The sequence below is a fragment of the Haemaphysalis longicornis genome, unplaced genomic scaffold (genome assembly GCF_048455015.1).
Source record: "Haemaphysalis longicornis isolate Haplotype H1 unplaced genomic scaffold, Haemaphysalis longicornis Haplotype H1 scaffold_1, whole genome shotgun sequence".
Classification (NCBI taxonomy): Eukaryota; Metazoa; Arthropoda; class Arachnida; order Ixodida; family Ixodidae; genus Haemaphysalis; species Haemaphysalis longicornis.
This window is the reverse complement of record NW_027526203.1, coordinates 37,036,132-37,061,907: the sequence shown is the minus strand read 5'-3', so window position 1 is coordinate 37,061,907 and position 25,776 is coordinate 37,036,132. Positions and strand designations below refer to the sequence as shown.

General features: G+C 47.9%; 1 protein-coding gene across 1 annotated transcript; it reads left to right on the top strand.

Annotated features, from left to right (window-relative positions):
• Window positions 1-18,524: 18,524 nt before the first annotated feature.
• LOC144175844 (uncharacterized) lies at window positions 18,525-24,418 on the top strand. The gene is made up of 2 exons (XM_077704861.1): window positions 18,525-18,718; window positions 19,781-24,418. Exon 2 carries the CDS (start codon window positions 19,829-19,831, stop codon window positions 24,302-24,304), a length of 4,476 nt encoding a protein of 1,491 aa, XP_077560987.1. The 5' UTR covers window positions 18,525-18,718; window positions 19,781-19,828; the 3' UTR covers window positions 24,305-24,418.
• Window positions 24,419-25,776: the final 1,358 nt, after the last annotated feature.

The window sequence follows — 25,776 nt, the reverse complement described above, 5'->3', positions numbered from 1 at the left end:
TTTTGTGCATTAATTTACATTAATAGGTGAGGGATGAGACTGAGCGTTTTCCCACTGTCAAGAGAGGACACAATCAAAGGCACTAATAAAATAGGCTCCTTTCACGGGCAAGAAATACCAAATATTGCTTGCATGGGAATAAAGAAACAATAAAAATTGAATGAGAAGGATATTGCAACAGTTTTTATTGTAAATGCAAGATTCACAAGCAAACAACATTTCTTGCACCACACGTGAACATAAAATGCAGGAAGTAGTAATTTACTAGTGTTCGCTCACACTTCTGATTCAGTGTTTAATGCGTCTGTGCGTACTTGTTCGCAGCTCACATTCCTTGTCGGCCCAGTGATATCCAAAAGAGTTGTGGGAATAACTCCTGATTGGTATTGTATGATAATGTATGTGAGATGTACCCTGAGGTACCTTTGCAGGTGCTCCGGGACCTTGCTTATAAGGTCGGTGAGAGAAAGCAGGAAGTGCTGCGGTGGTGTTGTGACGGTTGCAACTAATTCTTCATCAATTTCTGCTATTATTTCGTCGTTCCCTCGTTTTCTTTGGCTGCCGGCGAGAAGTACTGAATGGTGCAGGGTTTGACGATAGTGCGAGGAGATAGTGCGAGGTGAAGGCAAGGACGGGCAAGGAGAAGTGGAAGAAGAGGTTGCACAATTTGAACTGGAAGAGGTAGACGGCTGAGAGAAGGTCGTTGCAGGGGTCGCATCAATGAAATCTGGTGGTGGCAGAAATGGTGATGGTAACTCCAGGTCCCCCGCTTCCTCTGCATCCCCCAACTCATGGATGAGCTCGTCAACTGAATTTTCATCTACTACGACTCCTTCGTTCATGTTGGTACTGGTCCTTTAGGAAGGAAAAGGGCACATACAAACAATTTTATTACAGAACAACTGTGTTACTGCAGGGGAGGGTTAAACGCAGCAATACATGAAGAGGGAAACTATGTTGTAAAATGGGATCACAAAAGGTAGCAACTTTCATTTCATGTAATAACGAAAACACGTATAGTACACAATTGAATAATGGTGTAGCTCATTCCGCCGAAAGTTTGCATGTTATCTTCCGTGAAGGTTTTTGCAATGCTTGCTTGGTTAGAATACTAATTACATGTCGATCGAAAATCTCGTTCAGCCTCATAAATGCCTGTATGTGTACCAAATTACAAAAACTATATGTTCGGACCAACAGACAAGCATACTCGTGAAGGAAAATTTGACATCCACCGTGAGGTTTTCCCCTAAGACTGGTCGATTAAGCATACTGGTACTTGCTTAGTACAAGGCAGAAGTGACGAAAAATTACTACTGCGCAGTGCAAGCAATACGTGTTTCTCGACAAATATCACACAGTGCTGGTCATACTTGCTTCCTTCGACGACACACTTAAGGAAGAGCATGTTGTCGAAGTGTGCCCATGAAGATTCCTTTTCTTGTGAAGCGCTGCCGCCCTTTTTTACTTTAGCCTTCAGCTTCTTTGCGAATGTATCCCGAAGGTTCCTCCATTTTCTGATCAAGTTGTTCGTATCCTCTAGGGGAAGATCACAGATGGCAAATATTTGAACATTTGTATTTTGTTAATCAAAGATACTGATGCAGCTTAGATCGGTATGTAATAGTCGTATAGGCACCTATCGTGTCACATTCGGCTGATTAATATACGTGTTTCATGAACAGTGAATAAAGGTCTCCACCAATGAACTAGTGAGGCCCAGAAAGCTATCACCGACTGTGTGTGTGTGTGTGTGTGTGTGTGTGTGTGTGTGTGTGTGTGTGTGTGTGTGTGTGTGTGTGTGTGTGTAACTGAATAATACCCTGCATGCTTATAAGGGAAAAAAAACTAGTGAAGTAATAGGGCTGACATAAAGCGCGCGTGCAATTGCGTAGCCTCTTGAATAGCGGCGCACGCAAGACATGCGCTTTTACATGGTAACCATTTTGTCGTGTGTATGCAACGCAGCAGCTTACATATAAAAATGAAAGAACGTATCCAAGTACCCCCCCCCCCTCCGGACAGGACCGTTTAACACCCTGCATTTGCACAAAAAAATTGGGGCCAATTATATCCATTAATAGCGTAAATGGATAATATAATTGGCCAAGCGGAGTTTTGAAAAACTAAAATGTACTACACAAATAGAAAAAAATAAATAACCACAACAGTGACCTTACTAAAAATATGTCTTACATCTGCTCGAAAACGAAAACAAAGTGAACAAAAGAACTTTGGAATTGCAAAAAAAATTGCGGAGACGAGCCAGTCATGTAACGACCTGCAGGTAAACTGGCGGAAGTAACACATTTAATCGTTGTAATAGCGTAATGAAGGTAAATAGTCAAACAGAATACCCCCCCCCCCCCAATACACAATATAACCATTTCGCAAAAATGTCGACGAAACTAAAAAAAATGCATCCTATACATATCCTCCGAAAAACGAAGACTCAACTAAAAAAGCCCGGAAAAGAACCACGACAACACGAAGAAATAATCGCGCAAACGGACGAAACCAGCTCTACGCCTGTCATCTACGGAAAAACACACTATTGGTCAAGTAAATGCGCTTAATCAATATAATGGTGTAATTTAGATCATTGGCGAAAAGAAACAAAATAAAAAACCAAATAAAATACCCCAACGTATTAGGCTACTCATAGCCAAAGCTGGCTCTAAAACACTCAATGAATACTAGCGGCGTAAGAATGCTACGCATTATTGACAATTATCTGGATTGCTTTTCTGATTCTGGATTGCTTTTCTGGATTGCTTTTCTGACAATTATCTGGATTGCTTTTCTGATCAAATGCTTTTCTCATTCAATGTGGCAAGAATATGGTTTCGGTAGTTGTTCTTCTCGCATGAACTTTAATAAAACCACCGAATCAACCACGCTAAAGGAAGCCTTCACCAACGTTACTAGAAAGAAAAGAACACTGCAATGCCGACGCTTCTCAGAGATGTTGCTCTTAATTTTACTGTACGCAGCGTGGCCTTTTGCAGTTACAAGGCAAGCGAAATCTCTTTCAACAGTGTGGAAAGAATAAATGAGTAAAGATAGGCTGGAGTGCGAACGCTCCCGCGAGAAGCATGTTGTACGTACCTTCCGTTCCCTCGAGGCGTATCGCTTTGGCGATCCATGCCCAGCATTTTTTTTTTTTGGTCCCATACATTTGGTTCTGCTCGTACCAGAGATATCAGCAGATCGTTTTCGGCGATGCGGGCCGCCCTTGAGCTGCTCATTAGCCCCGTTTACATTAGCCCCGTTTACATTGACCCGACGAGGGCGCGTTGAGTCGAAATAAACAGGTTTTTTGGACTCGACCCCCCCATGTATAAGCGGACGGGGTGGGTCAGACAGCCGTCGCGGCGAGTCCAGTCAACTCGGAGGCAGGGGGTGGGTTAGCTCGCTCGTCGGGCTGAGTCGGCGGGCCGCGGGGAGCAGAATACCGTATCTGCGCGGTTCTAACGCGCCCCCAATCGTAACGCGCGGATAACTTCGCGCAGGAGAATTTAAAAAAAAAGTGACACTGACGGTACTGCGCAGATGGAAAAGACATGACCCACGTACCTGGAAGAGGGAGATTTTATTTGGCATGCAGCTCTGGAAGCCAAAAATGAATTGTGCTTCACAAGGTTGCTTATCCAGCTGCTGCTGGAAATAACGCTATAGCGGGGAAGACTGAAGTTGCTTGCGATTTCAAGTGCCTTGATATTCATAATTCTAAGCGTTAGGGGCTAAGCAGAAGCACAAAAAAAAAACATGCGACAGCTGACCAGGGTATGCGGCATGCCATTGAGGAATCAGTGCGCCGAAATTCACTCACGTGGTGTTGACTGATTGTTTTTATTGAATTGAGTTGAATTTTGCGGGTACTTCGTGTTCGTTGCGCATGGCAATGCTGCCGGTCGCTTTAAAGCCTATTTCGGTTTTGAGCCCGATTGTAACGTGCACACAAATATTAAGCTAACTTTTAGCAAAAGAGGGTGCGCGTTAGAATCGTGAAAATACGGTAGCCCCTTTTCCGGGAACCCCGCCGCTCCCCTCACCTCGATTCTTTGGACGGGGTTCATATAAACTCGGACGCGTCGAGGTAAGCTGAACCCGCCACTCAACTCACCCCGCCCCCGTCGCGTCCATGTACACGGGGCTATTGACCCGACGAGGGCGCGTTGAGTCGAAATAAACAGGTTTTTTGGACTCGACCCCCCCATGTATAAGCGGACGGGGTGGGTCAGAGGGCCGTCGCGGCGAGTCCAGTCAACTCGGAGGCAGGGGGTGGGTTAGCTCTCTCGTCGGGCTGAGTCGGCGGGCCGCGGGGAGCAGAATACCGTATCTGCGCGGTTCTAACGCGCCCCCAATCGTAACGCGCGGGTAACTTCGCGCAGGAAAATTCGAAAAAAAAAAAAATGTGACACTGACGGTACTGCACAGATGGAAAAGACACGACACCATGTACCTGGAAGAGGGAGATTTTATTTGGCGTATGCACCTCTGGAAGCCAATAATGAATTGTGCGTTACAAGGTTGCTTATCCAGCTGCTGCTGGAAATAAAGTTATAGCGGGGAACACTGAAGTTGCTTGCGATTTCAAGTGCATTGATCTTCATATTCTAAGCGTTAGGGGCTAAGCAGAAGCACAAAAAAAATGTCCAACAGCTGACCAGGGTATGCGGCATGTCATTGAGGAATCAGTGCACCGAAATTCACTCACGTGGTGTTGACGGATTTTTTTTTTTTTGATTGAGTTGGATTTTGCGTGTACTTCGTGTCCGTTGCGCATGGAAATGCTGCTGGTCGCTTTAAAGCCTATTTCGGTTTTTAGCCCGATTGTAACGCGCACACAAATATTAAGCTACCTTTTAGCGAAAGAGGGTGCGCGTTAGAATCGTGAAAATACGGTAGCCCCTTTTCCGGGAACCCCGCCGCTCCCCTCACCTCGATTCTTTGGACGGGGTTCATATAAACTCGGACGCGTCGAGGTAAGCTGAACCCGCCACTCAACTCACCCCGCCCCCGTCGCGTCCATGTACACGGGGCTATTGCTGCGCCGCAGGAGAAAGACACCTCGCGAAATCCAGGAGCGGAGGACACACCGAACAAACCCGCGCGAAACGTCATGAATGACGCTTCCGCGCCTCGTGCTGTTATTGGCTGCCGCCCTCTACCAGTTAATTGCCCCCACATTGGAACACGACAGCTGCGACAATTGGGGCTCCACGTGCACGAATAGAAGTTCCTGCGCTAGTCCAAACGCCAGTCCGGAGGCGCAAACACCCACGATGCGCAACAGCGTAGCGGCTGTTTGCACTGTGTAGCCTCGCTGTAGAATACATAGCCTCGCACACGCTGCGCGAATCTAAAGTTCTGCCGCGAATCTGCGTGCACGTGCGTTATGCATCGTTACAAGGAAATCGCTTTCTTCGAAATATTGCCTCATGCGAAGTGTGCCGTGGTATCCCCTGAAGGGCAGTGAAAGCAAGTCATCTCCTCTTTTAACGAAGTACCGTTTACAACGAAGTCAATTTGTTGTACCGAGGACCTCGTTATAACGAAAGTGTACTGCACGCGAAACCGGCCGTGTCAATCCTCGCTCGAAGCGAGCGCCGTTATAACCAACCACGCCTCCGTCATCCCACGACTCGTCGTAGGCACCTGTGGAAGGTGTCGCGTGGTGAAGCTAACTAGCATGTAACCGGGACTTCGAAGAAAAACCAGGGGGCGAGCCTACGCAACATTCCAGTTCGTGTTGGCCTACCGCAACGGTTAGCGCCTCCTTCGCCCTTTCTGGGTGATATGCTCTTCCTTCCGTGCGTTGGAATCGGCAACATATTTGTAGACGTCGCAGAAAAGTGCGATCGGCGTATGTCGAAGGAGAAAGCTACATCAAATCCAATCATGTTTATTTTTACGAGAATATTATACTTCGAAAGAGGCACGATCCAAATGTGAGAGGCTCGCCCACTTGACGAAGGCTCGGGGTCCTCTTGCCAAACTTCGAGGTTAGTTTGATACGTATAGTAAAAGTGCAGGTTAAACGCCTTTTCCTCAAATAAATTTATTTCTCAGCATAGTCTCTGTTGGGATATGCACACTTGTCCCACCGAGCTTCAAACTTTTAAATCCAATCAGAAAATTGGGGATTGCCACGTGGAGTGAAATGCGCATTGACAGCGGGGATGGCGTCTGCGCTGGACGAGAAACTTTTTTTCCGCGCTACGCCATATTTCAAAAACCGAGGAGGAGCAACCAGTTGAGAGCCAAATTTACGAATTTCGCCACTGTGACGATTTATTTGTGCGACAGTACGTTGAAAAAGCACTTTCTTTGACGCCGGACTGAGCTATTTTCGGTTCTTCTGATCAAACAGCCAAATAACAATGCGTAATACTGACGTGCCATTGTTTGTCCATTCTGCGTGTGGTCGGTAACCATATACTCCTCCGCGGTTATTCCAAAAACCAATCGTCACCACCTTCCTAGCCGACAAAGCCAAAACGGGATTTGCTTTTCTTTGGGTTTTTTTTTTTTTTTTTTCATTCGGCGTTGTCCACTAAGCTGTTTCGACTTGGGGGTGTAGTGGTGGATCCGGGCTTCATCCTTTTCTCGTCCACAATTAGGCTGGTGTTGTTTCACTTTATGTTCCACTCAACGTGAAAGTGACCGGAAGTGCAGAGCAGTGATTCGCCATAATGGGCTGTGGCGCCGTTATCCGCTTACTCTCAAAACCCATCAGGCTCTTCGCCGCCCTGTCTCACTCCTCTCCTGATGAATTCAATTGTGGTTCGTCCAACGCATTTCAAATTTCCCGCCTTCGCAATGCTCGCGCGCCCCCTGCCTGAAACTGCGCCAGCGGGAGTTCTGTTTTTTTGTGCTTGCTTTCCCTCCCGCACGTGCCGGCGTTGAACTGCCACTTTTTTCCGCTTACTATCGTAAAAACCAACCCAACGAGCGTTCCTAACTACATGAACGCGGGCGCCGCCGGTTGCTTACGTATATTTTGCCTCAAATGTACACCTGCAGATTTCTTGGCGCTAAACAACGGGGACATGTATGACAAGCACCGGCGGTTCACGAGTTTCGAAAGCTTATTAATATGTAAACCGCTTGGCTTTCGAAGCCTCTGTGGGACGCCACGACGACATCCGCTACGACGGAACGCCGTGGGGCTTTAGTTGGGTCCAGCGAGCGAGCTACGACGACAAGGCGAGCCACTAAAGTGCTCTGCACTTAAAAGCCCAGCTTTGTTCCAACAGACGGCGTGCGAGCAGCGAGAACGCGGGAAAATTGACTGAATTGAACCAGCCTTCATTGATCTATTCCTCTATGATGGGAGGAGTAAGAGAGGAGATGCAGTCACAGGGCTGCAGCGACAGAAGAGGCTACAATCTTTCGACGGCATTTGCAGTAAGCAAACAAATACGCGGATCTCTTTTTTTGTTATTGCTGTTCCTGTTTTTTCGCCGGGGATCTGCGGTGAATTTCCCCCATCCGCAATGCAGGTGGAACCACCTCGGAATGCTTCGTAGCTACGGCGCTGCTGCACGCAACTAGGAGCGGAGGAACGGTGTAAGCATGGGTGTGAGTATTCTTTCCTTCATGCGGTGTGACCATAAGGTGTGACACACTCCAGCTCATGCGCGCGCACACCAATAGTCCACAAGCGGAGTTGACAATGGACCTCTCCCTGTATGTAAACACCGTGACGTCACGAAGCGCACGTGCGCGACGGGTGGCGCCTGCTGGCGGCCGCGAAGTGCGGTGGCGGTTGGCAGAAAGCGCCTGCGCCGACGGCTCGGCCTGGCCGCGCGGCGCCCGAAAGGAACGATGTGCCGTTGGTTCGGGCCGTCACTGGCCGCCTACATTGCAGGTGGGGGTCTAGCTATCCTAGCTGTGGCCGTCGTACCTCCATGTAGCTTTCCGCATGTACAACCTCCGCAACACTTTCGTTTACCGTAAGATGAACTGAAGGGCGACGCTTTCGGATAATCAGTGCGCGACAGAACAGCCTAAACGAGTCATTCTGAAGGTTGGTGCTCTTGCGACGCATTCCAAGAATGTTTTTTAAGATTCTTTGTGTTCGGACATATACCAAGGAAGGCTCATTCATCGTTGCTTTCCAGGTCCGCTTAAGCTGAGCGCGGTGCCTCAGGCAGCGTATACGCTCCCTGTTCTTGGTCCCGTTGCGTCGCCCGTAGACAGTGGCGGACACACGATTTCATGTCGAGGGGAAAAAAGAAACGCAAATCATTAAATAATAAAAAGTAAGATTAGCAGAAACGAAACAAAAATATGAAGAGCAAAAGCCAAAAATTATTCAAATAAAAATATCGCGATGATGTTCTCGTTGTCTACGTGATTGACCGATTGTTTTGTTACCTTTTTCCACAGTGAAATCGGGAAACGGTTCATCGTCATTGTGAGAGTAACATAGAAGCCACATATGGTTAGTGCGTTTCTTGCGACAGTGCACTGCAATAATTTTCGGTAGTCATTATTTTATGATAGGTAAAGTTAGTGTCCTTGTACGCCCGCTGCATACGCCAGCGTCGGGAGGCCGCAACAAAAGAATACATCAAGTCTGTTTGCTTAGGGCAAACAGATTTTTCGAGTTTTTTCGAGTCGCGCGAGCTGCCCATCTCGCGCCGAAGGCATGATGCTACATGTGAGCACGGCAACCAGATCTGTTTTGCCGCATCCTCAAGACAGAATATAATTGATCAAGGTAAAAATTTATTGCACTTACAAGCAAAGAATTTCGTTCGTCTCGAACAGATCCCCCCATAAGACCAAAGTTGTCGTTGTCGATCTGGCGGCTATCGCGGATCCCTCATCGAAACATTTATTTCGCGTCGCCTAAGCAGGTTAGGCATTCAGTGTGTTTTTAATACACTACTCTACCTCCTCAAAACATGACAATATTTAGCAGCAAGAAAATTTCCCTCTGCTCCCTACCCCCTGCACTATTTCTCTTGACCAAATTTCTGCTGGTGCTGCATGATAGCAGATGGTTGATAAACAGCATCATTTCATGGCACGAATCAGCGCGGACTGCCAATGTAGACGGTATGACTGCGCGTTGGAGAACAGAAGAAGTTCGAGAATGCGAAATGTTGCTACGAGTAAGAGCAGACTATGTCGCTGCTTTGGCTGCCAGCCTCTTCGGCACATTGCGCGCATCCACAATACACGCCGAATTTACCTCTTTGGGGACTCTGAAAAGTCTGATGCCGCTGATTCTGCACGCAAGATTTGCGTAGCCCAGAGCACAGCAGCCCACCGGCCCCAGAAAGGCCAACACATAAACAAAAACTCCACTTTTGCGCGCGTCTAATGCAGCCTCACTGCATACGCCCCGCGCGCCGGTCCGAATGTTTTGCCAACCACCCTCCCGGCCACACCCAGCACGTGCGCTTTCCGTGACGTCACGGCCGCCGCGTGACGTACCCCGGGAGAGGTCCATTCTTGCTAGCAGCAGACATCCCAGTACCCTACACGACTGTTCTGAAACAATTTTCATTCGTGCCCCTTCGTACATGACGTCATGCACGGAATTTTAATGCGTAGCATTCTTTGCCGAGTACCCCCACAGCCAGGGGCATGTAACGCCCTGCATTTCCACAAAAATGCAGATATCGCGGAAGTTCCACCTGTAATCGCTATAATGGCGTAAATGCAGATAACTGGTCGCACGAAATTTTGAGAAACTAAAAAATAAGAAAAGTATGAAATAATTACGGGAAATGGCAAACCGTGTAACGCCCTGAATTTCCACAATAATGTAGATTTCGCGAACGTTCAAAATCTAATGGTTATCATAACGTAAAGGGAGATAATTGGTCGGATGAAATTTTGAAAAACTGAAAAAAAAAAGACAAATACTGGTTAACAATTACGGAGAATGGCAAAACGTATACCGCATGCACATTTCCACAATAATGCAGATCTCGCAAAATTTTCGCCTGTAATCGTCGTAATAGCGTAAATGAAAATAATTGGTCGAACTAAATTTCGAAAAAAAAAAAACTAAGAAGATTATAAAATAACGAAGCGTGTAACGCCCTGCATTTACACAATAATGCAGATTTCGGGAAAGTTCCACCTGCAGCCATTATAATACCGTAAATTGGAATCATTGGTCGAACAAAATAAAAAATAATAACTAACAAAACTATAAAAATATGAAAATTGGCAAATCGTATCTGCATTTTCACAAGAATTCAGATTTTGTTTGAAGTTCCACCTATAATAGTTATAATATCGCAAATGAGATGATAGGTAGAAAGAAATTTCGAAACACCAAAAATAAGAAAAATATAAAAAAATTGCGGAAAATGGCGAACCGTGTAACGCCCTGCATTTCCACAATTATGTAGATTTCGGGCACAGTTCCGTTTCTAATAATTATAATAGCAAAAATGGAGATAATTTGTCGGCCAGGATTTAGAAAAACCAAAAACTTTGACTGTGAAAACTGACACTCAAGAGAAGCGCAATAAGAATTCTACGCATTAGTAGATAATTCTGTGAATTTCTGCAGAACTTTTCTTTTTTCGATTTCACAAGCGAGAGCCGATTTTCAATGGTAGCGCACCCCGACGGATCCCGGAAGAAATGACCCCGGAGAAAATAGTCCCGAAAAATATGGTCCCAATCCCAAGCTAGGATAAAATGTACGTCCCAGAGAAATTACTTTTTCAATCATTCATTGCCTGAACTTCTGAGACGGGATAAAATCTTTGAGAAAAACATTTTGTATCTTGATAGTCGAAATTATTTGAACTTTTTTTACAATCTTTACCTTTACATATTCCCACCGCTTCTCTACTGTGTGTTAGACGCACGTGCTGGTGGCGCTCGCCTGGTGTTAGCTCGCAGGTTTCTTCAAACGACTTTGATGCCACACCAGGGAAAAAAAACTGCGCGCGGAAGAATAGAAAACAGAAACAAGAAAGAAAGAAAACAAAGATCCTTTTTTTCGGGACCAGTTTTTCCTACACCCGCCTCCTTGTTTGCAAGCATAATGCCGCTTCACAAAAGCTCGGGCGGGAAAAGAAATGAATGTCTATCGAGGTTTGTTGCGTCCCTTTTGCGTCGTTGTCCAGAATGATATATATATATACGCACTAAGCACGAGTATAGGTGGTATTCGTTGAAAAGTTTAACTGTCAATTTCTTCGCTTGGCAACACTGGAAACGGCCACGGACATGGCGCGGCTTGGACCACTGCGCCCGCACGCCTAAGAAAAAAAAAAAAAACACCGGCGTGCGTCGTCTGCTCCGTTTCAACCCAATTCTAAACGGTGGCGTCAACAGAGATGTTATTAATCGCACTTGCATTGGACTAGAGAATTTGTAATGTTCAACACAGACGCGTGCTCAGCACGGACAAGTACCGTCATCCCGCGCAGCCCGACACGAATGACGGTGCACTCACACGGTTGCCTGCATGCGCGCCTCGCCAGTGAATACAAGCGTCCTCACCAGCGCCCGCGAGTAGCAGACGACGGTATGGCAAATAGTTACCGACGGGGAACTTCAGTCTGAAATAAGTGGAAATAAGCGCGGACACATTTCGTTCTGGACGACTAGCTTGATATTTAAAAGTGAAAGAAAATTATTCGGCTGAGTAGTAGCTAACGACCAGAACGACGCCGAGGTAGCCACCATAGCCGAGGCCCGAGTTGCGGCGCGTAAAACGTCTCTCTGAAGGCTTACATAAAGTTTATCCAATCCAGTCCAATTCATTGCAACCACGCGCACTACAGTTATCTAGTTCAGTGTAATGAGCACCACGCGTTTGTTAAGCTAGCGTTATCCGTTCGCTTGGCCCTAGAACTGCTAACTGCCCTGAGATGTTTGTTAAGAATGACGCATGAGATTTATTACTTGAAGGGGAGCGAACGCGGGCACCCGACCGAGCAGTCGCCGAGCTTGCGACTTGGCGAGTGCAGAACGAGGTTGTATCGCACGCTTCATATTGCTAACGCCAAAGCGTACGTGCGCGGCTTAGTCGCTCTCAATTAAAATCGCCGTATGCATTAAACGGCCGCTATTCTCCCCACCTAATTACGAAGTACGACAGCAGGTATTTCAAAAGTTGGCGATCACGCGCTGGTGGTCCTAAGTGCGAGACTTGACGAAAGGGACGCGCTGTAGTCAATTACCATGGTCAGGGCCCCTATTCTCGACTGCATAAATTCACAGTGAATTCGCCATGTTTTTTGCGTAAGCAATCAGTGACGGGATGTATACGTGTAGCTGTGACGACATGCAGTGTAATTTGACCCTTCACTCATAAAGATCACAACCAAGGTATAAGATAGAGAGAGAGAGAGCGATCTTTAATGAAGTCTGGCGATGTTAGCTGGGCTAAAATGCCTGACTTGCTACGCCAGTTGATGACGTGATGAAGATGATGGCGATGATGTTCAAGAAGTTGATGCGTACAGATACGGCGAGTTATTCACAGCGACTGGTCTAGACCTGTGTGTTGCAGGTACTTTATCAGAGCTTTGGTAGCCCGTAAAGCACGTTTGGGACAAGCCCGTGGTCCTAAAACGTCTTTTAGCTGCATGTCCACGGAAAGCGGCAGTCCCAAAGTCACTGCGAGGGATACTCTTTGAGCACTGAATCGAGCACATTCACAGAGCAGGTGCTGCAGGGTTTCTCGCACATCACAGTGTGGGCAGAGTGGCGACGTAGCCTGTTTTATCTTGAAGAGGAAGTTGCGCGTGTATGCGACATTCAACCGCATGCGATGTAGGATTGCTTGTACCCGCTTGGAGAGTCCTGGTGGCATTTTAAATTTGCAGTTGGGATCTATGAAATATAACGGCGCGTAATGACGTGATACGTCATCCCAGGCTGCACGCTGCATGTTCCATGCCACGCTGGATGCAAGTTTAGATGCATCTTTCCTGGAGAATGGTATAGCTATTGCCGATCCATTATGCTTATGCGCCAGATCTGCCAGTGCGAGCTACCGCAGCAATGGTTGACTCCCCTTCAAAAGATGCCGCCCCGCCTGCATCGACAGCTGCGCCTGCTCGGCCATCAGACGAGACTCCAACTCCAGCTGTACGAACTTCGAAGCCTGCTCGTCGAACATCTCTGAGAGAGCAGCGTGAGCCAAAGGATCACCAGAGCTGTACATGAAAGATATAAAAACACTTGGCATGCATTATAAAAATTTGGACGGGAGCTGAGCTAGGCAAGGAAAACACATTTCTGCAGGTCGAAATTGGCGTGAACACCACAAGGCGATCAAGTAACGTTCATCCAAAAACGAGAGAAAGGAGGATGTTAAGTTATGGCCCTACGGCACTTTCTCGCCTGCCAAATTCACAGTGATTTCGCCATGTTTTTCGCGTAAACACAACGTAAGCCATGGAGGCAAGAAAGCTTTCCTTTCCTCCACGACGTAAGCAATCAGTGACATATTGCACGTTGTTAGGACTCCGGGTGGTCTAAACCCACCACATTCACCAGTTGTAGCGATTCCGGGGTTCTGGAATCCACCTTGGTAGCGTGACTGGTGACCACCGATGCTTGCTGATGAAGGAGCAAAACTTTATACACGTATTTAGGTGATGAGTACAAGTTTGGACGCTGTGCTCAAGCAGCAACTGCAACTTTAATTCGGCGGCTCGCAACACCGCCTTTTTGTTCAAGCAAAAGTCCCTAGAGTCCTCCTAGTGAATTCAACTCCCAAATATCTGGTCCAATCACACACCCACAATCTCACGCACACCGGCACCGACGTCACGCGAAGCCGTTCTGGTTTCTTGACCACGCGACCACGAGGGAGAGGAGGCGCGACCACGAGGGAGAGGATGCGATGGCGCCGCTGGTACGGGAAGACCTTCTTTCTCAGTACGAGGGGTGCTTGATTCACGCAGCTCGCCGATGACCGATTTCACGGCCCGCACCTCCAAAGTGGTCTCTGCTGTTTCATCAGAATGGCTCAAGAAGTCGCGTGCCGGGACACACCTGCTCGTTTCCGCTAAAGTCACTCAGAGGTAAAGGGGCACGGTTCACGCAGGGTTGATGAAGATTGACACGTGGCGCGAGCCGATACCGACCAACGCGCTAATTAGCGCCTAGATACTCAATTGCTTGGGTGCGCCGGGTCAGCAGCCCGGTCATAACAACGTATAGCTATGACCACATGCAATGTAATTTGACGCTTTACTGATAAAGATCACACCAAGGTATCAAATATTGTGCACAAAAGATATAAAAACTCTTGACATGTATTATAAAAAATTTAGACAGTAGCTGAGGCTGGCAAGGGAAGCACATTTCTGCAAGTCAAAATTGGCGTCAACACCACAAGCCGATCGAGTAACGTTGATCCAAAGGCGAGCGAAAGGGGATTGAAAGGGGGATGTTGAACTAAAGAACATTACACAATCTTTTTTACTGTATTTATTTATTTCAATCGATTGTAGTAACACAGTTGAGCTCTCTGCTTCAATGCAAGCTTGTTGCGTTATCACCTTTACGGACGCCACCCCCGCCACGCTATCGTCTGCTACCATGTAACAAGTTTATGGTGTGATCACAGAAAAAGACGGTCGCGATCATCCCTTGCATGACGCATAAGGGCAGCGAAGCGCTACGCCTGATAACCGCGGAGCGTACCGATGTCGCCGATTCACTCATTCCTCAAGCTCGACTTCAATCAGCGCAGTAATGCACAAACAGTCACTTTTCTTTGTTATTTTTCTACTGAGTTCGATCATGTGACCCAGCTGCAAACTATACTCGGTTACAACTCAAGAACGGCACCACCTCATGTGGTGTATCACTCCGCCAAAGCGCCGGACCCGTGACGTCAGTGCGCGCGCGTTTTGAAAGGGGTTTGCTATTAATGCGTGATATCGTCTGCCTTGTCTCACGCAGTTTTTTTGTCGTCACTTGAGTCGTTTATAAGCATATTAAGTCCAAAAAAATCACGGGAACGGCTCACGCCACGTTCAAAATATTCCCAGTAATGCCCTACTTGCGCGGCACGGAGAAACATCCGGCTACGGTGATAAGGCACAGCGGCAACTTCCGGTTACGTGTGGATAAACGAAGGGGATAACTACTTAAGAACTCACGAGGAGCAACCTAAGGTTAAGGGAAAGCGAAATGCAGCTATAATGAAGCATTGAGCTCTGTGGGGGTATAACAAATATAAAGTAGTAAGAGGAATGTGGGAAGGAGTAATGGTTCCGGGTCTCACATTTGCGAATGCTGTACTCTGCTTAAAATCAGACGTTCTAGCAGGCCTTGAAGTAAACCAGAGAATGATAGGACGTTTGGCCTTAGGCGCGCATGGAAAAACAACAACGAAGCAGTTCAGGGAGATAGAGGCTGGGCGTCGTTTGAAGTTAGAGAAGCTCAGAGTAAAATATGCTTTGAGATGAGGTTGAGGGCAATGGATCAACGAAGGTGGGCAGCTAAGGTTTTTAGGTGTCTATACTTGAAAAGCGTGGACACGCAGTGGTTAAGAAAGACTAGAAGGCTAACAATGAAATACGGAAAGAACAGTTGAGAATCCAAAACAGCCAAGGTAACCAAAAAAGAGGCAAGGCAGATTGAAACGAATAAATGGAGGGAAAAAATGGAAGCTAAAACGTCGTTAGAGATGTACAGGGCTGAGAAATTGAACATCAGAAAGGAAAATTTCTACGATAGTTCCCAGGGCAGTGCTTTGCTTTTTGAGGCTAGAGCAGGTTGCCTGCGAACTAAGAGTTTTGTGGGGAAGTATTCACAAAATGATGGGGTATGCGTGGTCTGCGGAAAAGAAACAGAAACTATGCGGCACATAGTGTTAGAATGTGAGGGTATCCATCCAAATCTACATGAAGGGAATATTGGGCTTCCAGAAGCTCTAGGATTTAAGGGTATCACAGAGGAATTAACTTCTAGACTGTCGAGGGGACGAAAAGAGGATTAGAATGCTGGTGGACGAAAAGCAGGGAGGGGAATATTGCCTAGGACAGTTACCACCTGTAACAGGGAAAAAAAAAAGTATTTCGGGCCTAATAAGCTTTAGTGCCTGCCCTAAGCAGCGCTAGTATTAAACCAAAAGTCTAAAACATGATTATATTAGTCCTTTTTGGTAAGATGACATGTCATCACCCCGCTTCAAAGGGGAGACCAATAGCAATCATCATCATCATCATCATCGGTGCCGTTCTTAAGTTGTCACCGAGTATAGGACGAGTGTGGACAAATGCCATGCGCCGGGTCATGCGTCGGGTTCACTTTGTCATGGAGAGGCTTGTAGTGCCATCTTATGTTGCTGTTACACCAAACAAATAATGTTTATTTTGTTGCCAAACATAAAAGCAAACTACGGCACGTTATTTGTATGCTCCGTGATCGCTGACTTGGAAACAGTCAAAACTATTATTTCGTTCGGTTGAAACCATGCTCTAAACCGCGCGTCATGCGAAACTGCGCCTGCTGCGAGTTCACAGGGTTTTCAGGGTTTTCACGGCGCCGAAGGTCGGGGAAATTTTTTGCCCTATTTCATGGCCACATATGTGGCCACAGCAGCCACCATTTTCATGCTGTTACGTAACTATACGTCACTTTTACGCAGGTTGAAGTTGTCATTGCGTGACGTAATTGTTTCCGCCAACTGTTTAAATTAGGTCACGCCTTCTTAGCCAATCACAGAGAGGGCGTGACATACAAGCCGTATTGTTGAATAGCAAAGACAGGTCTACGTTGTCATGTCTGCTGCAGTTAGTGTAGTTTGTTATTGCCGGGCAAGAATTATGCACTTTCAGTAAAGATAAATAAGTCAAACTTTAGAACTGGTGCCAGTAAACTCATGAATCGTCAAAATAACGAAAGCACACACAACCGTTTTGTCAACCGGAAGCACGTGTCCAAAACTGAAAGTCAACCAGAAAAGACTTCCGGCAAATTCACAGTTCACTGTGATTTGTGCAGTCGAAAGTAGGACCACAGGAGTCCGTCGTCTTGCCGACTATAGGCTACGCCCACACGTGGAAATGGGGAGACAGACGGTGGTTTGGATTCAATGTCTGGGGAGGGCGCTTTTTGGAGGCGACACGTGAAAAAAGAGTGAGGAGGAGGCAGTGAGAGAGATGACGCCACAGCCGCACGTGCCGCCCTCCTCCTCACACCCTTGCAAAGACGCTCCTCTCTATTTCCTTACTGCCGACGCTGCTGCGTTCGGGAATCCGCCTCCGCGAATCCCAGGTAACGGCTGGAAGATCTCTGGTTTCACTCTGTAAAGCCACGTTTGTGAATCCAAGTGACGCCGCATGGGTACTCGTTAGCTTCGCAGTACAACCACTTTCACAGCGTGGATTGGAGCCAATTTTTTGAGCAGCTGGAGCGTCAGCAAAAAAAAAAAAAAAAAGGAACAATAAAAACGACGCACGCCTCCTGGCAAAGACGGAGAGATTGAAATCAGCGCGCGTCAGCAAACAGGGGAGGGCACGCGCTATCTAGCCTCCCTGCCTAGCCTCCCAGCAGGGCTCAGCTCTAGCCGAGCCCAGCTTAAGGCAGCGTCGGGGGCTAGCCTCGCAGCAGCACTTAACTCTACTCGGAGAGCGTGCGGCACAAGGAGAGTGCGGTGTGGGAAAGTGTGTGTGTGGCTTGCACTAGTGGTGCAAGGCTGGAGGAACGGGGAGCTGCGGGACAACCTAGCTTCTTCCCCTTAGGATCTTATATCAGTGTGGAGGACCGACCGGGACAGCCTTGTGAAATCTTGTTAAACTTGGCCTCACCCCTCAGGTCTTAGCCTAGCCTAGCAAGAACATCGCAAAACCTAACAAAACTTAGCAACACCCACTAACACGGTACCAAGCTTTGCTGAACAATTATATACATACTCAACAGTGCGGTAGTGTCAAGGTATTCTTCAGAAAAAAAAAAAAACGAAAACGAAAACGATGACTAGAATAGTCTCACTTGTCAACCTGGCTTGTCGGCGGAACAACCTAACTTTTTGTAAGTGGTTGATACAAAAATGCCTATGCATCAGGTTGCTGGATCTGTGGACGACGGGCGGAATGCTGTGTTTTGTTTGTTTCATATTTGTTTGAAAGTGTCGATAGCGAGCGAGCTCTGATTGGCTGAAGCAGACGACGGGATGTGACGCGAAACAAGTGAAGCGGTTTTCGTGCATGTTAGGTGTCGGTACATCCTGATTAAAACAGTCCAGAAATGGATATTTTTGGAACGCACGTCACTCAGAATTTCGTTCCAGGATACTGAAATATTCCTCATTGCCATAAACCGCGAAACGCGGGAGTTGTACTCATCCGCCAACTTTTACACCTTTTTTCGCCAAGTTGGCAATGTATTTTCCATAGTTTCGCATTTAAAACTGATTTAGTGTTCAATAAAAACAAGATTTCACGCCGAGAGTCGCAAAAGTATTCGAGTTTGGCTATTTATACTAAGTGGGCAGGCTAACGTCGACTGATTTGCGCGCGGATGCGCCGATTATTCAAGCCAAGCCAACATTTGAATTTTCTTGTTTATTATTTTTGCGAGCGGAGCAGCACCATCGCGATATGGGCAGTTAGATATGGCGGCATATCTGCGTTCTGGTTCACGCCGTTACTTGTAGTTTCGAACCGTGCTGAAGCGGCGAGAAAAGAAGCGTGGCAAAGGCAACGGCCCCTTGAAATGTGGACGCCTTTTTTTTTCTCTGGCTGCCGCAAACATCCAGGTGAGCAAAGCGCGCGTAAGCATCGACTCGCGGAGCTGCAGCGTCCGTCAAGGGCTGCCCACTTTACGTCCTTCAGTGGCTTCATTTGGTTGCGTTCTTAATGTTGACTACTTGCTGTCGAATGCGAAACCGCCTCTGTAGATAGCTTTGCAAGCCGAGCGTAGCAGGAGCACGCCTTGTTAGCTTTTGAAAGTCCTTCATGTTCAGCAGTTCCGAACGGTAGTAAAACGTTTCGGTGTGGTGTGCATAATCATCATGCGTGTTGGTGGTATTGCTGACAACCTGCGCGTTAACGCGAAGGCGTATCTTTTGACAGCGCTGTAAGCATGGGGAATATACCGCAAGACTTTTGCGTTTACCGGTTTGAAACAGCATAGCTTTTAAGTGTAACTAAGGACTAAGGTTGCAACTAGCTCTTTCAGGCATTTGGTTGCGTCCGAACAACAGCGCCGGCATGAAAAGGACGCATGTCTGCTCTGCTGCACAGTTGCAAAGACGAAATTATTTGTGCCAGAGTCGTCTGTGGCGTGCACTGTTCCGCAAGTAGAGCTCGGGTAAAGAATGCGGTCTTCATACCTTCGTGCGTTTGCAGTGCTCATACATTCGCGCGAAGTGCTCTTCGCACACGCATAGCTTTTAATGATGCCTCGTCGCGTATCGTGCGAAGCTTTTAACAAGACTTTTATATTAATTCCTACGCTACGGCGCGGTGGGTCTTATGGTAGCCATGCATTATGGCAATCGAATGACTGACTTCCTCAAGGTAGGCGCCCGGTGCGAGATTATACAAAAACAAAAATAATACAGGCTCAAGCTCACAGATAGAAACTTACCACAAGAATGCTCAGTTATAGCATAGTGGTTTTTGTAAGCAGCAGCAGTTCTCTTGTTTATTTATAGATGCCACGTCTCACTTCCGCCAATATTACCTATCATTTCTTTAGGGGCACACACAGCAAAAGATTATCTCTAAGCTAGATGTTCAAGTGTTCTTTGCATTTCAATACTGTCACTAATTGCGATCTGGCTGGTGCAAATGCTCTCTTTGCCCTTTCTCGGCAGGTGCACGGGCTAGAAGCCAATAGATCCAGTGGAAGTCCCGCAGAGACCATGAAACACTCTGCCTGTTATAGGACCCCAGAGAGGAGGGCAGCCACTCGCAGGTTCTGCAGTACTCCAATCGGTCCAGGATATCCACCGGACGATGAAGGGGGCGGTGAAGAGGACATTCACTCGTTCATGTCTAGCCTGGACGAGTTTATTGAGAAGCTCAGCATGTACGAAGCCTTGCCATCACCAGCGCACGACGTCACTCCTCGAAGTAGTGCCTCCTCGTACGGGCAACAGTTCATGCAAGGGGGCGAAGAAGAGGAAGATGATACCTACTGTGAGTACATGGACGTACCTCCTCCTAAAGAGCCATGCACATGTTCCAATGGTGCACCTTACCGTTCGGCCAGAGTTGCGCACGGTGGCCAGCATCGCGACAGAAGTGGCGAGTGCAGTAACTATTGTGCGCGGATGGTGGAACCCCAGCAGGCCTCAGGGAGCCCTCCATTAAAAGACGTGTATTTTCGTCCCGATCCAACCGATGCCGCACAAGCACCCTTGGAAAATGTCCCGGTGGAATCACAAAATCGGTGCTTTTGCCCTCACCCTGCACGTTGTCACGGAGGTCCACGATGTTCCGCGCCCTGCGTTGAGCTCTTTGACATGGACAAAACTTTAACTCCCAGGTGTGCGCAAAGACCTGAACCAGAAGTGCAATATGGGTATTATGCTAGTCGTCACTCTCGTAGCCTGGATTTCTGCGCATTTGAAGGCTGTGATGAGGAGCCTGGGGAGCCACAGCCCAACTTGTATTTGGAGACCTACAATGCGTATTGCGAAATGGAGGACCGCCCGGCCACGTCCAGAGGGCGTCTGTGTCATCATGGAAGTGTGTCAGAACAACACTCGGCAAGCTACAATGCCAGTGTCGACGTGGAAGATGACCCCGTTGTGATATGCATTGATAATGATGACTCGGAACAGTATTCAAGCCCGGAATACGATTTCGATTGCCAGATAGAAGGCCCCTCTGGCCCTGACGAGTACCCACAGAAATTGGATCTCTGTCCTCAGCTGTTCCCCAACAGGTGTCCTAGGCTGGATACTGTTGCCGATCGGCAGAAGAAAAACAGTTTGACGACTAATCCTCACTCTTCTGTTGCCTGTAGCTCAAGATCTTATCGCGAATCTTTGAACCTGTCCAAAGAACTGAACAAACCTAAAGCTGAGCCATCCAAATGGGATATCCCAAAGACTGCCTACCAGAATTTGACTTCCAAGAAAGCCATCATTAACCGTCCAGCTGTAGCAGTCAGCACTGCTGCAATTACGCAAAGCAAACAGTCCTCCCTATCTTCTGAGCCTGCACTACCCCCCAGGGATAAAGACAACGATTCTGATAATGGCAGTGTAATTATGGAAGACGTGTCTTCCCCTGAACGTTGCATTGATGAGCGCAGACGTTCAAACTATGGTCCCAACTGCAAGATGGACGATGCCTTTGACCATAACAAGTGTCCAGAGGGAAACTACAAATTAGATGTGGATTCTCAGCCTCTCTGCAAAAGCAAGTGTTCAAGACAGGACACTGTTGTTGCACGGAATGAAAAAAAGTTGCAGCCCAGTTTTTCTTCTAGCGTAGCTCGCAGCCTGAACTCGTATAAACAACTGAACAGCCCTAAATCTGAAGCATCCATTGCTAAGGCTTCCAACGAGCCTTTGGCGTCGAAGCAAGCAAGGAACAAGTGTACAGCTCTGGCAGCTAGCAGTGCCGCAAGTACGCAGTGCAAACAGTCCTCCCCAGATTGTGACGTCACATTGCCTTCAAAGAATGAAAGTGCAAAACTGCACTTGCACAAAGCTGTCAATAATGATAGCTGCGCTTGTAGTACAGGTTCCGTGCAGCCTGGCCTTGCAACCCGGGGTTATAGCCCTTTGTTTTTCACGGACATAACTCGTACAGTTTCACCACCCCATTTGACTTATAGTAAGCCGACATGTCATTCGCCATCTGTCGGCCGCGACGATTCCACTGCACGTTCAAACAGTATTAGCCAACCTCAAGGCCCGGTCAGCTCGCTCTGGAATGCTGACGAGATCGACGAAACACTGATCATTTCTAGCACTCCCTCAGAAGATGAAATTGAGTTTGACGAAGCCGACGTTGACATTTATAAAGACCTTGATATCGATGAAGCCCCTGCTGATTCTTCACCACCAAATACTCCTGTGTGCGAGCGTGAGCCCACTTCAAGCATGCTGCAAGCACGCACTGATGACATCGCTGAGAGATCCGAAGAGCTTGATACTACACTGGTAGCGCCAGTCGACGCTGCTACGGATCACGCATACAAAAGTAACGCATCCCGTTCCTCTCCTAGTCCTGCGAAGTCTGCAGATGTCTTGGACATCCACCTAGATGCGGAAGACAGAACATTTACCACACCTTCGCCTCTTTTGATGGAGGTCACTAGAAGTTCTGTTAGTGGCGATCCGAACTCTGCTGTCATCCCCACCAAGTCAACTCCTACTCTTCCCAGTGAATTGCGGTGTGCTGCTGTTTTACCAGAAGACCCCCAAAGAACATCTGCCACTGGATTGCAATCTTCTACACTTGCAACGACGTCCACTCCCAGGACAAATCGCGATTCAATGCCCTCTCCAGTACATTCAGCAGCACCCTCTCCGACACATTCAGGGACACACTCACTGGCTGAGAGGTCTCCAAAATCAGTGAATCAGTCACCGAGTCTCCTGCGAGCCACCTTGGTGAAAAACTCGAAAACCGAGAGCTCTGCCAGTCTTGTAGATCATACCAAGGGCCAGATGACGAACTTCTTGGATGGATACAAGATAGGGAGTAGCCCTGAAATCCTTCAGGACGATCCCGAAGTGCCCACGATAGACCTCCTAGAAGAACGTGAGGTGTTAAGTAGCCCTGCGAACAGTCCGACCGCAAGTCGTGATTCAACGCCCTCTCCAAGACATTCAGGTACAGGCTCACTAGCTCAGAGGTCACCGAAATTGGTGGATCAGTCGCCAAATCTCCTGCGAGCCACCTTGGTGAAGAACTCGAAGACCCACAGCTCTGCCGGACTCGCAACGCATTCCAAAGTCCACGTGACAAACTTCCTGGATGAATACGAGGGAGGGAGCAGCCCTGGAAGCCTTCAGGGTGATGCGGAAGCCCTTACGATAGACTATCTGGAAGATGGTGAGGTGTCAAGTAGCCTTCCAAACAGCCCGAGTGCAAATCGTGATACAACACCCTCTCCAGCACTTTCAGCAGCATCCTCTCGGAGACATTCAGGGACAGGCTCACCGGCCCGGAGGTTTCCGAAATCAATGGATCAGTCGCCAAATCTCTTGCGAGCCGCCCTGGAGAAAAACTTGAAGACTGAGAACTGTGCCAAACGCACAGCGCATTCCAAAGTCCACGTGACAAACTTCCTGGATGAATATGAGGGATGGAGCAGCCCTGGAAGCCCTCAGGGTGATCCTGAAGTACTCGCGACAGCCCTCCTGGAAGGAAATGAGGTGTTAGGTAGCACCTCACACTCGTCTGGGAGTGAAGACTTGCGTGCAAGAATAAACGCTGTCAGGGGTCTCCCGAACTGTCAGTTCGAAGAAAAACTGTCTCACGGCCAAAACATTGAGGACGTCTATCCACCTTTGGGCCACATTACAACTATCGATGCCTTATGCCTAGAAGCACGGCAATCAGGGACAAGCTCGGAGGCCCCGGAAGTCAAAATTGGCATCCCGTTCTTGAGTGAAGACCCGGCAGAGAATTTGGACAACGATAACCCTGCGTGGGAGGCTCTGCGCCAGTTGACCACCGAGGAGGAGCGATACCAGCATGTGCATAAGGTCTGGCGCAGCGCCCATGTTCCGGACCCCCACCAGGAACTGACGACCTTCCACTACCGTCGGCGTGTAGCCGGGCTTCGCTCGAAGGTGGACACGTTAGCTGTGAAGCGCGGCAAGCGTCGGGCACCGCACGAACCTTTGCCATCCGAAGGTGTTGGGCCAACCAAACGGCAGCGCTTCGACACGGACATCTTCGACTTGAAGCTCAAGGAGCTGGAGAGAAAGAAAGCGAGAGATTTCACCGAGGCCAAGAACAACCTGAGGCGCAACCTGGACAGACTCCACAGGGATATTAGACGCAACGAGGAACGTCATGCCTCCTATCACTCTCATCAGCGCTATTACCACCACAATGACGGCCGGTTGCAGCGACACCACCACAGGTCCGAGACGGCACCGTCGGACTACCACTACTGGCGCATGCAAGAGAGGCAGATACACGAGGAGTTCGAGGCTAGTGCCCAGTGCATCAACGACAAGTTTTCCATCAAGGAGCGTCAGCTGCTTACAGCCAGGGACGAGGTGCACCGATTTGACGCCTTCTACGTCGGCTTGCACGAGGACTTCGACCCTCGGTGCCTGTCCGAGAGTCAGCTGAAAGAGCAGCTGGAAGCCGAGAAGGCTCTCGGATTATTCCGCCTGTACTATAGCCCAGCGCAGGACTGATCGGATGTTGTGTGACCAAAATTCCCAACGCTGAGGTTTTCAGGTTGTGATAAACGCAGTATGGCGTTTTTGTGCAATATTCAATAAACAAACTCACAGGCTGTGATACTTTTATTTGTTTGCGAATCAGATGTACCCAGTTTTAATGTAAAATAAACGAGATTGGACATATCGCTGCGTTGAGTTATTAGCATTGGCAGGTACAAGGAGGGTGACAGCCTTCTCCTTTCACACCTCCTTCCAGGGTTCGTCGAAATTAGCAATACCAAGCCTACAATGCATTTCCCTGCGCCTTCCTTCCTTCTGGCCCAACTTCAAGGGAGGCACCCCCGCACCCTTCCTTTTCCAAACAACCCAGTATGGTCCCACCCCTGGTGTTCAGGGGTGCAAAAGGTGCCAGTGGGAAAACAGCTGATTGTGTGTGAACAGGTTGAAGCCTCATTCATGAAGCCGTATTTCTGAATGCTGTTGTATTTTAAAGCAGAAGCATTACATGACTCCTTGGGAGAGAACCTTGCATCTGAACGAGCATTGAGCAAAAAAAAAAAAATCTGCATCTGTAACAGCAAAATGGCTCCTAAACCTCTTGTAAGCTGTGACATGTTCCATAGTGCACGGAGGCGGGTAGTGTGAAGAATCTGCCTCGCCTGTGGCTGCAACGTTCGCAGTAGTGAAAGGTGACCATCCACTCCAGTACAACACAGATACCCCACAGCAAAACTCTGACATTCCTTGCAGTGCAAGAAATGGAATGTTAAGCGGTATTAAATCGTACATTGACGCTTTTGCATTCGGAACTAATAATTTTTTCCAGTTTTAAATTTTTCTGGTGCAAAGGTTGATGTGCAGCAGGGCAAGAGGGCAGCGCAGGTTTGCGATGGCGTAACATTGCACCTAACGTCACACTTGGACATCTAGCGCCATCAATGCTTACTCGGAAAAAGTATTTGTATGTCAAGTTTGAGGCATTAGTTCACATAACACGACCTTGAAGCAAAACTTTGCCCTAACTCTGCTGCTGGTATTCTGGCAAACCAACAGGGAGGGTCTATCTGCGGGACGTTCTATCGGATCAAAGCACCTTCAAAGGCTGTTTCAATGTAACACAACCTAGCCTAGCCGTATCTAAATTAAAGATAACCCAACGTAATCTGACCTAATCTAACTAGCGTTTTTTCACTTTCATTTCATTTAAAACAGCGCAGATTCGACCCACGAAAAAATCCTGCGCCTCTCCACTAATGTGAAACCTGGTGAGAGGCGAAGCATGCAGAGTATAAGTGTATTCTTGGAACCTTGGGTGTTTTTGCCAATGGAGATGAAACCATTTGGGGGGGGGTTGCGTAGAGGTGTACAGCTTTGCTGTGGAAGTCTCGTCTTTGAAGTACGAAGCTCTCTAGTGTGAGCCTAAACGAGTGTACCGGTGTTTTTTTAGTACCTGTTACGTTCTAGCGCGAGGCGTGAACAATTTC